At 36.6% G+C, this 14,400-nt stretch overlaps 1 protein-coding gene across 2 annotated transcripts in view; it reads left to right on the plus strand.

Moving 5' to 3' along the window:
* Window positions 1–14,400, plus strand: part of LOC110465104 — a 40,263-nt gene that overhangs the window by 8,116 nt on the left and 17,747 nt on the right. For both annotated transcript variants that reach the window (XM_021520691.1, XM_021520692.1), the window contains exons 2-9: window positions 178–500; window positions 2,293–4,784; window positions 5,141–5,425; window positions 7,404–7,582; window positions 8,946–9,119; window positions 10,079–10,249; window positions 11,829–11,956; window positions 12,944–13,111. In XM_021520691.1, the coding sequence (XP_021376366.1) occupies window positions 178–500; window positions 2,293–4,784; window positions 5,141–5,425; window positions 7,404–7,582; window positions 8,946–9,119; window positions 10,079–10,249; window positions 11,829–11,956; window positions 12,944–13,111 (3,920 nt within the window). The remainder of the gene's footprint in view (window positions 1–177; window positions 501–2,292; window positions 4,785–5,140; window positions 5,426–7,403; window positions 7,583–8,945; window positions 9,120–10,078; window positions 10,250–11,828; window positions 11,957–12,943; window positions 13,112–14,400) is intronic.

Raw genomic sequence — 14,400 nt, forward strand, 5'->3', positions numbered from 1 at the left:
CCCTCCCCCCGTCATTAGTCAAATGATGTATAAGGCAAGATATGTCTTCTTGGTACTGAGAGGTAGATCCCGAAAAGGGGAACTTCTTGGACGATACCTTTTATTAATACATATTGCCGTAGTCGATATCAGCGATATTTGTCACTCACTTGAAATACACATACACATATATTGCAGATGTGTCTGGCTTCGAGACGGCGCCCGGCGGGACGAATCTGGTCACACTGTCTGCAGGAGGGACGGCAACTCTCAACTTGGTGTACACGGACGGGTCAAGTCCCACGCTAAGCGCCTCCTATGACACAAGTGACGTCGTAAGCGGAGGTACGGTGGATACCGGAGCTAAAACAGCAACGCTCGTAATAGACTCGACCGACAACACTAAAGTTCCTTCTAGCTTCGGGACGTACCTTCTAACAATCAGCCTGACACCGGATTCCGGAGCTCAACAAGACAAACAAGTTGTCATCTTTTATGAGCAAGCCATCACTAACTTCCAGGTAGAGTCAAAACTTTAAATTAACACTTTGTATTGCATCTAAACAAATTTTTGATATCATTGTACAATATGTAGTAAGTTTCCGTTCTGTTTCAAATTTACTTAAACTGTTAGCGCCGTTTTGGATTTCCGCGTTTTTGGTCCATAGCATCACCGATGATTCCCAAAAGGACGAAAAAGCTGTTTGAAATAAACTACATTTTAAAAATGGCTCCCTAATGGGTTATCCAGGCACCACAAAGGGGCATTTGTACAAAAATGCATCAATGACTTTGGATCTCATCAAACAGATAAAGGAATTTAAAGGTCTCATCGGACTAAAACATTGCACACAGAAAAAGATTAGGATGTTTAAATTTGGTCAAAACTATACCACTAACTGTCAATCAAAATGTAAATCTAATTTCTTGAAAAAAGAAAAGTGTCCTGGCACCATACCGAGTGTACAAGGATATGCATGTTGTACATGCATAATTTCCTTCGGCATTCCTTTCTACTCGGAGTGTCCATCGCGTTGCTACCTTTGGGAAGGAATTTCCGAACATCCGTTAGACGTGCCAAATCCACACCCATCCCCGCTTAATTTCATGTGATAGAGGGATAGGGTTTGTCTTAATTTGAGATGGTCTGAGGCCAGAAAAAGCGCATAATACTGCATTAAGTTTAAGTCTGAAAAAAATAAAACCTACATTAAGTTTAAGTCTGAAAAATTATTCTTAAGCGTAGTTTTTTATGGATCAACATTGAATATTTGTGAATACTATGTATCAAAAGGATTTGGGTTCAGTGCATTCTGACGTAAGTGAATCCCATCTCAAAGCAGCAGTTGACATTTCCCCCCCCCCCCCCCAAAAAAAATATATTTGATTTTTTGATTTTTAACATTTCATGTTTGTTGTGTAATATTCAGTTTCATAGTTTAACCAAAAGTTCAAACAAACTCTGTCGAGAAAAGTTATATACTTGTGCCGTTAAAATGTGTGCAGCATGTTTTTATCACTTTTTTTCTGTCAATTCGGGTACATGCAACTCAAAGCTTGAGCAGTATGTAGATCAAAGCTACGGCATCAGAGGCCTTTTGATATTTAAATCATATACCCCCATGAACCTATTCCGTCTTTGCGTATTGCAGAGTTATCTTCTCTTGAAAGCAGGTATTGATTGTTACGTCATTGGTTCGTGTGAGAAAATTACGTAGTTTTCTCAAAAATTGATGACGTTACTCTCACAAAAAAAAGACGTAACAATCAATACCTGCTCTCAAGAGAAGATACCTCTGCGATACGCAAAGACGGAATACTATATTGAGCTACAGATACCAGATTTTTTTTTTTATAAAATCGGGCTGTGAGAATGCTTCTTTTATTCCTAAAACACGTATTTTTTGTTTGTTTTTGAAATGACAATCTCGTAACAAAATATCAAAACCTCCCCACAGTACGATATGTGGTGTAACCTTGCTTTGAAAAATATTGTCATTTTAAAAGTAAAGAAAAGACAGCTGATACAACTGTTTTGTATTTACAACATTATATTGCATCAGTATCGCCATTCGTTGTCTATCTGGCCTACCGCCTTTGTGTTTTTCCTGCAAAAAAATTACATTACATAGACAAGACATGTAACAGATATACAGACTGTTCACGAATTAAATTCCACATATGAATTTTGATCAAAGTCTTGAAAGGCCAAATGCTATCAACACGAAAAAGTTAGCAAAAAGCGATATAAATAGTATATGGCGATAGAGCCAGGCCAAAAATACCATTTTTTGTGTGTTCCATTTATTGTAGATAACGGTTGAGAGTGACGTGGTGGCCATTGGAGAACCGTTTGATTTCACAGTGACACTTGCCACTGGCAGCAATATAGAGTTAGAATGGTTTTTGGATGAAAACTCAACTTGTCTAGAAGAGTACACCGGCGCATTCACAACATCAACCAGGAATCACATTTTTAATGCGACAGGAGAACACAACACCACAGTTGTCGTAGCCAACTCAGTCAGCCGGACTTTCACCAATGTCATTGTTAACGCATATATGCGAATAAACAGCAGTGATTTCACAATTACAAACAACGAAGGGCCAATACAAACTACTGAAACTGTGACCTTTACGGTTAGCCTAGACTCCAGCATCGTCTCTCCCGCGTATGGAAACATCAATTTGGAGGTGAATTACAACAATGGCGACTCTCCAACAAACGTGTCCATAGCTAGCGAATTAGCCACAATGCAGGGAGCTGGTTATACTTTTACCAAAACCTTTGCGACTCAGGGAAACTACACTGTCAATATTCGAATAATCGCAGAGTTGAATTCTGTAGAGTATGTGAATTATGTGTACGTTTGGGACAGCGTCACAGTCTGCCTTTCCAGCGACCTCACAAATGCAAAGACTGGCGATGTTGTAACATTCACTTTTAACAGTGTGCCTAACTCTGGCTTCTTGTACAGTGTAACCTTGGGCGACGGTAGCGCAGATCTAGAGAATGACGAGTCTGTGCTATCGGCTGTCTATTCAGCAGCCACATTAACTCACACATACTCCAATCCCGGTGTATACCTCGTTACCATGGCAGCTTGGAATCCATTCTACGTCAGCATTTGTGATTTTACTATCATCATACAAGTGCCAGTACCAACGATGGTGCTTACTCCTGCAACTGACACTATTCCATATCCAGACGGACTTGTAGATTTTACTTTCGCCATGGCTTCGACCGGTCCAAGTCCGACAAATGTGTCATGCGATTTCGACTTTGACGAGTCACAGGACACGAATGAAAGCACGGAAATTATTTTCGGAACTGATATTTCGAAGTCGTTTATTTTTACGTCAGCTGCTGTGAAAGCTATAAACTTCACCTGCTGGAATCTTGTTTCAACTGAAACACAGACGGCCTCTATCGATGTCAAGGCATGGACCCTAAGCGACTTCACTATCACCCATTTGTCCAAGGTTAGCTCAAACATGACCGCCACTCTCGATGAAAAAGGTTTCATGACGCCAATAAGTGAAGTTACCGAAGTCACTTTTAATATTTCCTTGCTTGGCTGTTCTAGACCTCCTCCTGGTGTTTCGTTTGTCTGGAATTTCGGGGATCAAACAGCCAACGTACCGCAAACAGTATCATCTTTTGATCTAATTAAACACACTTATGCGACAAGAGGCAGTTATTCCCTGATAGTCGACATGACGGCGACAACGCCTGCCGATACATTTTCCCTCACTGGGCAATCCGTGCAAATTGGCATTGGAGTTCTTCATGCAGACACGTACACGGGCACGGTAGGCAGTACCCCTGTCACACTAACTGTTTCAGGACTTGACAACGCCGCGGACATCACGATCTATGCCGGCGATGCTGCTGACACATCGTACCCAACCACTAACGCTTTGACGGCAACTGCTTCTCACCAGTATAACACATGGGGAGCCTTCCTTCCGAGAGCTATAATCGAAAGCACTGGCGAGGTAGAACTAGTGTACATGAACGAATCATACAAAGCCGATTACTCACTTGATGATTTATCTTTGGAATTTTCCAACCTAACTTTGCCTCTTCCTCCCGGAATACTGACAATGAATGTTACAGTCACAGGCGGCGATCGTCCTATGGTCCTATGCAATGTGAACTATGGCGACGCTATAGACAGAGAATGGCATGCATTTGAACACAACATCACAAGTACGTCGCCTATGGCCTTAAACATCACTTACTTAACGCTAGGAGAACATTTGCTTCAAGTGAATTGTTCGAACTTTATCGACACTTTTTACAATGCAAGTGAAGTGATAGCGAGGAATCCATGTTTTTCCTATAACGGAATGTTTATTCGCGATTACGCTGATCCGTCTACACCAATGAAAGCTTTCACCTCAGTTGATACGGATCTAGCTAACGGAATGTCTGTCGTTTGCTTTTGGCTGAATCCAGACTATAAATGGACCCTAATGAGCTGGAATAATGGCGTGACTGTTCCAGTTGGTTATTTGGATACATTAGAACCAAAACCAAAAGGCGCATTGCGGTTTCTAAGAAGCAGCTTACCACCAGGGGTATACGAAGTGTGTCTTAATGTCACACTGGAGGACACTTATGCCTACGAATGTACTTACCTGGGTTTGGTACGGCCTTCACCGTTTCCCTATATTGTCGGAGGAACTGGAAGAACCGCCAAGAGAGGTATGATAATAGTCGACGGTTTCACTGACACCTATGACCAAGAAGGTGGGAACGGTAAAAGAGACGGCCTCAACTTTACGCTCAACTGTTTCAGGTAAGACTTTATAACGGCTTACTGTATACTATGTAATTAAAATGCGTTTTCATTTTGGTGTATTTTTGTCTAAATATCGTTTGCGAATTTACATAAAAGCCTCCTTCATAATGCAAAATATACATGTTGAATGAAACGCGAATTGTTGTATTCGCGATTAAGCGTACGTTTGCAATTTATTTTAGATCATGTAAGATGACAATCTCTACCAACATAGAAGGAGGATAGTTAACCAATTGTTTCCCAAGAAATAACCATGTTATTTACTTGAGTTTGGCATGGATTGCGACCGAACACTTGTGATCAGGTCAAACCTGTACGAATTAACCTTTCTCATCCTATTGCATTTTTTAAAGGTACAACCAAACGAAAGATTGGGTCTCTGAACAATTTGATGCCGAAGGTGGGATTGCGTTCTTTTCTAATGCCTCCTCGAACAAAAACAGCACCATGTTTGACAGTGAATATGTTTGTGATTCTTTCGTTGAAATTTCTCCCGGAAAGATGTTACTAAACGCCACTTCTTACGATTACATGTCATATTTGTTCATCATGCGAGTTGACCTGGATCAGGCTGAGTCGTCCTACTTCACGCAGGTCATGTACGTCATGGAGGGCGATTTCCCATTGGCCACCATTGAGTAAGTTTTCGACAACTACATCTTACAACTTCCAACCAATACACTGGAAGCATTTTTGCTCTTTAATCGGAAACCAAATTAATATATTTGCTTTCCATGTTTCCTGCGTGATTTATGAGACATGCGTGAGACGTGACGCATTTTAACGAAAAATAAATACTAGATCAATTTCGTCGTTATAATTAAACAAATATATTTCTTAGCATTACTTTATTTATGTCCTTTTTATATGTGAACGGATTTTTTTCTTTTTCTTGAAGAAAGAGATATTTTGCAATAACAAGTGGTCGTTGTATACATGTGGTCTTTATCGACAGGTTGTCTTTATAGATAAGTCGTCTTTGAGGTTAACCACTCTTTATCATTAAGAGCTACGTCCATAAGATGGAAGTTCTAAGAGGTTTCTCATCGACAGAAGATCTTTTTTAAAGTTGTTGATTATAAACTGTTAGTTTAAGTACACACTGATAATCTCAATACACTGGTGGTGTTCATACACTGATGGTCTTAATACACTAATAGTCTTAATATACATATGATATTTCAACATATACTGGCAGTCTTGATACTTTTATGTACCCCGGTAGTTGTTATACACTGGTTGTAATACACTGTTGGTATTAGTACACTGACGGTCTTAATTTACTGAAGTACTTAATACACTGGAGGTTTTAATACACTTTCGGTCTGAATTTACTAATAGTCTTAATACACTGTTTTTTTATTGACTGCGATCTTAATTTACTGATGATCTTAATACACTGACGGTCTTAATACACTGGAAGTCTTAATACGCTAGTGGACTGAATTTCCTGATGATCTTAATACACTATTGTTTTATTTACTGCGATCTTAATTTACTGATGATCTTAATACACTGATGGTCTTAATTAATTACTGACGGTCTTAATAGACTGGCGGTTAAAAACACTGACAGTTTTATGTTAATGATGGTCTTAAACCACATTGGTGGATTAAATAGCCAGGCAGTCTTAATTAACTGAAGGTCTTCCTACACTTGCGGTCCTAATTACTGATGGTCTCAATACACTGAAAGTTTTATTACACTTGCAGTCTGCATTTACCGATAGTCTAAATGCACTGGTGGTATAATATACTCAGGGTTTTTATACAATAGAGGTTTTAATACGCATGCGGTCTTAACTTACTTATAATCTATATACACTGGCTGTCTTAATATAATGATTATAATGCACCGATGGTTTAAAGACGTCTTTATTTACAGAGAAACGCAATGCACTGGTGATTTTAAATAAACGATGATCTTAATCTAATTAGGGTCTTTATACACTGGTGGTTTCAAGATGCTGGCGGTCTTACTATACTTATAATCTTAATACACTGGCGGTCTTAATTTACTTATAATCTTAATTCACTGGCGGTCTTAATTTACCTATAATCTTAATTCATTCGCGGTCTTAATTTACCTATAATCTTAATTCACTGGCGGTCTTAATTTACTTATAATCTTAATACACTGGCGGTCTTAAATTACCTATAATCTTAATTCACTGGCGATCTTAATTTACCTATAAACTTTAAACACTGGTACATTCAATAGACTGGCGGTGTCAATTTACTGATGGTCTTCAAACATTGGTGCATTTAATAGATTTAATTTACTGATAGTCTAAATATACTGTTGCTATTTATAGACTGGCGATCTCAATTTATTAATGACCTTTATGCTCTTGTTACATTTAATAGACTGGCGATCTTAATTTTAGTTCAAGTTGAGTTCTCTTTTTTCATTATTTTGTGAAGTCCTCATGAAGGTCATTATAAACAGGTTATATTTATATGCATGTAGTCAATAGAAGCAGGATTCCAAGTTTACTTCTAAGCGATCGTCAGTGTTGCATATATGGGAAGTATACGACCATGTAAGTAACAAAACTTGTAAAGCATGGCCATTGTTACTTGTTTGCATATACACCAATACACTTTTCCTCTTCAGCTGCATCATTAACTGTCGGGAAAAGGTTGCACTGCAGCTTAAAACAAGTTTGAAATGCACATGCACGGACTGTACGCCGGCCGAGGTGCCCGATCTGACGTGCTCCTGGTCACTTGAACAGATCTTGGCTAATGGAAGTAGCGTCGTTGTTCCAGATTTCGCTAGCATGACTGAAACAGGTTTGTGTTGAAAATGAGAAAATAAAAAAGGTCTTTTCTTTTGCTATATTTCCATATCCCCCAATAAAGTTAACAAGTTTTGATCTGATCAATTTTAGGATGAATTTCCAATTGTTGATTTGATTTCATTTCAAATCGATTTTACCACCATAAGATTATAACTGGACGAGACACAGACATCGCCTCTTAAGCCTTTCCATTGCTGATGTTTTGATATAGTTTGATGGCTATTTATCATAATCAAGGAAGTGTATACCCAATATTATTTCATATAAATTTTACTTATTATACTAATTATACAAAGAAACCCCTAATAGCCCTGATATAAATTATACTTACTATACTAATTATACAATGAAACTTAATAGCCCTGATACGCCATGAATTCATTTAGGTTGGATTCAGGTGCAATTTGCAATAAGAGGGACCCTGTATTCAGTTTACCTAGCTATGCTTACTTCAAAATAATTATATATATAAAATATTATATACAAATAAATATCAATCCATTAAAATGCGCTTGAAGTTATTTTAAATTCAATTTTTAGGAGTGACCAAAATTATTCCTGAAGTAATACAGTATACATGTATAAAGAAATAAATGTGTTAAGTTTTGGACATTTAGTGCTTCTCAAAGTTATGCAATGTATACAAACTAGTGTCCCGATACACACATGTAACATATTCCGTCTTTGCGTATTGCAGAGTTATCTTCTCTTGAGAGCAAGTATTGATTGTTACTTCATTGGTTTGTTTGAGAAAAATACGTCGCTTTCTCAAAAATTGATGACGTTCCTCTAACAAACAAATGACGTAACTATCAATACCTCCTCTCAAGAGAAGATAACTCTGCAATACGCAAAGACGGAATAACCACTTAGTGGTTATTTTTTGATTTTTGAAAAGTAGAGAGTGGTAAAAAGATTAAAAATTACAGAATTAATCAAAATAATATAGAAATGACAGACATTCATAGTGAAGAAAATAGATGGTTACACATTTGATAACTTCAAATTCGAAGGAAAACATGTTAAACCCTTTAGAATATATGCAGTATATTGTCTTTAAAATGTCGTTGTAATATGATCAGGGGACCTGACCGTCTAACAATTAGCACTCTATCACTGGGTCGCGGGTTCGAGGCCTACATGGGACAGTCCCAGGTATTGGCAGCAGGTTGGTGTTTTTTCAACACGTGCTCCGGTTATCCTCCACCACTAAAAATCCGGCACATCCTTAAATGACCATAGATGTTAATAGGACCTAGACCACAAATAGACCACACCAAGTTTTATGATTACGCGATATAGAGTTCCATTATTGCTCTGCAAACAAATTTATACTTATCATATCTATTTATAAGGTGTAACGGACCAGTCTTTAGTAATCAAAGAGGATGTGCTGGAAGCTGGGTTTATTTACGAGACAGTGCTCTCAATGTCCTTGCCTAATCGACTCAAAGTTGGAAGAGCTGTCATGACTTTGAAAGTCAACTTACCACCCTATGGAGGGACCTGTTCCATCACTCCATTAGAAGGTAAAAGTCTTATCACTTATTATTCTTCAGAAGAACAAATCAGTTCATTCTATATTCATTACTCAATCAATGCACTACATTTAATATTCATCATTCAATAAATGCACTACATTCAATATGCACCAATCAGTAAAAACATTTTATTTTATATGCATCAATCAATAAATACATTTGAATGTTTTATTCAACGATCAAATACATGTGCATTGTATTCGTTATTTATCAGTTAATAAATACAGTTATTTTCTGAAGTCACCAAAGAAATTCAAATATACTTTATTCTTTATTCATAGATCTTTTAATGCACTTTATTCTTTATTTATAGATCTTTTAATGCACTTTATTCTTTAGCAATAAATCAATAAAAATATATAAATGCATTACCTTTTTTATTTATCAATTGGAAACAACTTTTTTATAGGCATCATTCAATAAATCCACTTTATTGTATATTTATAAATCAATTAATACATTGCATTGCTTTTTCTTCAATGAAAAGTATATTATGTGTTCATCAATCAGGAAATACAATACGTTATTTCTTCATTAATAATAGACACACTGCATTCTATATTCATAAATCAATAACCACATTACATTATATATTCATAAATCAATAACTACTCTACATTCTATATTCATTAATCAGTAACTACACAACATTCTATATCCATTAATCAATATATTCACTTCATTCTTTTTCACCATTAATAAATACACTACATTCTACAGTCATAAATCGATATATTCACAACATTCTATATTCATTAATAGATATATTCACGTCATTCTTTATCACCATTGATAAATACACTGCATTTTTTATTCATTAATCGATATATTCACTTCAATATTTTTCACCATTAATAAATACACTATATTTTATATTTATAAAAAGATATGTACAAAACAATTTTTTTCATCAATCTACAAACTTTTGATGTTGATCTGTATACTAGGATATGCCATCACTGGGAAGTTTGACGCCACGTGTACAGGCTGGAAGGATGAAGGCGCTAACGATGGAAGAGACCCTGTAGAGGATTTGAAACAAGTGTTGACATACGAGTTCGTCGCGATACAGCGATACGGGACCCCCGAGGAAACTAGGTATCCTATTACTAAGGGAAGTAAGTAACCAACTTATCACTTAACATTTTAAATGAAGAATCATATCTTCTAAATGTCTTAATTATTCTTTAAGAATTTTTAATTTGTCTGTAACAAGATTGGACGTTTCGTGTGCTTGTATGAGAAAATTAATACGATCAAACAAGGGACCAGCTATCCTTCATGATGTCCAGATTAACATATATTGTTGAACATTTACACATGGATGGATGTTAACGTATCATATAACAATACAATGTGTCGTGGAAGGTGACCGGTACTGCATTTTCTCCCAGAACCACTATATTTTTCTCACTTCCACAAACACTATAGGTTTCCTCACTCTCGGCTCATTGGTTAAACCTATTAGGAGTTGGAAAATATTTTTATCACCCACTGGTAACACTCTGAGTGTTATTCTTTGGTCAATCTTTTAATTATGACGTCACATAATAGTACTTTGTGGCGTAATCTTCCATTTTGACGTCATAGGAAACAGATATCGGTCTCCCGAAGAGAAGCAAATGGTTTTCTAGAACAACTGAACGCTGTGGGAGAAAATTGTCCCCAAACTCATGAAAGTTTATCATGCTTATCTAATTCTCGTTAGTTATTGTTTTCAAATTGTGAAAAACTCTTTGTGAACCTCGTGTCGTTATACAATTTAAAGATTAACTAACTCGAGTTAGAAATACACGATAACCAACCATCACCCGTTGGGTAACCTCTTTATTACTATAGAATGTGTCGTGGAAGGATTTACGCATTTCACGAGTGTCATACAACATATCTTAGCATGTGACTTGTATTGCGTCATTTCAAGACAATCTGTCAAGGTAGATGTAAAGGAAGTATCATTAATCAAGTGTCATTGCGAGTCTATTGTGAATAACAAGAGACTATATTATTTATCAGGATTACATAATGTTTCGTGGTAGGTGACATTTATAGTATCATAACTGGACATTTTGTCTTGATAGTTGACATTTGCAGTATAATAACTAGATATTTCGTTAGAATTTTTGACCTTGTAGTATCATGTCTAGGCATCATCAGTAGATATTTGTCGTGATATGTGACACTTATGCGTTATAACTTTAATTTTGTCGAGGTAAGTTCAATTTATAGTATTTCGACAAAAACACTGTTGTGATAGGTGACATTTATACAAATGTAGTATAGTAAGTAGACATTTTGTCTTGAAAGGTGACGTTTATAGTATCATAGCTATCCATTTTGTCGTGATAGGTTACATTTATAGTATCATACACTATGTAACTGAACGTTGTGGTTGTATTTTACCATATTATAACAGTGTTATTTTTAGTGACATTTATAGTATCATAACTAGACATGTTGTCGTGGTAGATGACATTTATAGTATCATAACTAACTATTTTGTCGTGATATTGGCCGTTTATAGTTTTATAACTAGACATTTTGTCGTGATTGGTGACCTTTATAGTATAATAACTGGACATTTTGATGTGGTAGGGGGGCATGTATTGCATCATTATTGCACCATTTTTGTTGTTAGTGACATGTATTGTGTAATTACTGGACAAATGTATCAAGACGTATCTTGCTTGCTTTGAATAGATGCTGCCGCAGCTAGCCAGATGGACCTCCAGGTAGGACACCCCGACGTCCAATACAACGTCACTATTGGTGTCTACATCACGGATTACTATGGAGATAAAACCGTAAACTTGGAGTCGGTTGCCAAGGTGTGTTACGTATAACAAACTTGGGGCATATTTATAGTTGGCCAATTGTAATTCGATTTGCAGATACATTGTAGCTACGCTTCTGCGAAAACATACTATTCTATTAAAATATTTCGCACCTTTTTTAGGATATTGATATTTTTAGGTTGCAGATTTTATTATGTATCGTGCTTTAAATCAGGGGATAACCCTACTGTATTTTGAAATTTGCCACAGTGTATCGTGTTTATACTGCCGCAAATTGAGTTTTAATGTCGTGTTACATCTCAAATGAATTAGAATTTCAGGTAATGCATTACTGCGACTGGTGAAATAGAATTAAATTCACTTAAAGATTTTATGTTTCGAATGAGATTTTGAAGACTTATTTGATAACACAAATCAGAATCAAACATAGTTTGTCAAATATATCTAATTTTATTTACATTTTTGCAGATGTAGTTTTATATATTGACTACAGCAATCCTCTCCCGTTTTGGACTGCCGAAAAATGTAGCTACGACTTGAACACTGTTTTATTTTGCATGCTTGAAGAGCAAACCACACATTGCGAGTCTTTTTATGAATAAATAATGAAGATGAGATAAGTAAAATATTATCATCAGCAGTGTCCTGAAAGTAAACATTCAGCGGGACTAGAACAGGATTCGAACCCTTAACTTCAAATGTGTTTACTATCGCTCTAACCGACTGAGCTGCCTTGTCAACCGAACTGTGCTGTCCAAATGTACTACAGTTACATACAAAAGGAATTTAAGGGGGATGGGGATACTGTGTAGACGAACATTGAACCGTGCAGTGGGAGAGGAATCCTTCAAGAAGGCATATTAAGTACATGAAACCAAAGCCAGTGCACATAGTTGTCATTTTCCTCTTTTGCGATGACTATCAAATGTTAGACGCATTCCACTGCGGCCCCTAAAAGCGAAATGTGTAAGTAAATGGGTCATATATGTACATTTTAAATTTTACCTTACATGGTTTCAGGTTCAAATGAACGAATCCATGGTACCCAGTAATCCAAATGATACTGGTATCATTGCTGACCTCTTCAGCACCTTCAACGAGTCTAGGCAGCAACTGGAAGCTGGAGGCAACACGTTAGCACTCGTAACTGCTGTTGGTGTAATGGGCTCCTTTATTTCCTCTATCCAAGTAAGTATAGCGAAATGTTTAACATGTAGTAACTATTTCATATTTACAATTATTTGTCTCTCCTCTGCAACCTGAACAAAAATGAAAACGAATATCTTGAATAAGAAAATAGCCACAACAGGTGTTTTTTGACCATCGACACAGTTTAAGGATTATAGGGATAAATAAATATAGCTTTGAAAATTGGCATACAAAACTATAGAATATATTGAATAAAGAAAAGAAACGTCAATATGTTCCCTTGTCAAAAACCTCCAATTTAACAACATAAAAAAAAACAACCAAAAACGACGGATCAGTTATTAACAACGTCGGGTATGGTTGAATTACTGAAACTCGATCTTTTCAAAATATAAATGCCATGCATGAATATCGTCTGTCCAGTATGATCTCAAATGCATCTGATAAAGTAATTACTCAAAAGCGAACATGGAGCGAGCGAGTCATTGGTATGCTGATTCAGGTGATTCAACAAAAAAGTCGATATTCATGGCAGACAACTCATTGTTGTTGGCACCGTTTCAAATAGATTTGGTCGACATCCGACCTTCAAGGCCGTGTAGACAACATGTCACCGTCCCTTAATAACCGGTCTTACGTCATTTAGAGGATAAAATACCTTTTGTCATGGTAGCTGCAAAAACCTTTTATGGCCGACGTTTATTTGCCCGAACACATGGATATTGTTTGAAATACAATCGAATGCACAAAAAAGACGGCATTATTTTGGCTCCAATTTGACACTTCATTATTGTGGGAGCTACTTAAATGGACCGTTAAACACTGCCGAATATTGTTTAAGAGGGTTGTCATTTTGATGATGTGCATACACTGTATACCTGGAAATTTCGCCCAGTCACATTTTCGCTCTTCGCTGGAATAATCCCTATATGCAAAGTGTTAATTTCGCCATTCACATTTAATTGAAATGCTTATTTTGTTATTTACATATGTTCGCTGTACTGATAAATTCGCCCTCATTACGGCGGCGGTTGAAAATGGCGAAAATTCAACTGCAGCGAAATATTTCGGTGTACAGTATCATTCCGGATAAGCCTCAGTTGTAAAGCACATGATAGACACAGTAGCGGTCCTGAATTCGACCTCTGCATATGTATTTTTTTTTCAAATGTTAAATTTTTGAACATGAACCAATTCCGTAAAATGCGTCGTAATATGTGATTGATATGGAATATATCCTTTGAGACGGTCATTAATGAATTATTTTCTTTACAGTCATAGTGGTCGTATATCTACGCAATACTACTCTACCAGTACTGTCTTATAAC

The sequence above is a fragment of the Mizuhopecten yessoensis genome, unplaced genomic scaffold (genome assembly GCF_002113885.1).
Source record: "Mizuhopecten yessoensis strain PY_sf001 unplaced genomic scaffold, ASM211388v2 scaffold11055, whole genome shotgun sequence".
Classification (NCBI taxonomy): domain Eukaryota; kingdom Metazoa; phylum Mollusca; class Bivalvia; order Pectinida; family Pectinidae; genus Mizuhopecten; species Mizuhopecten yessoensis.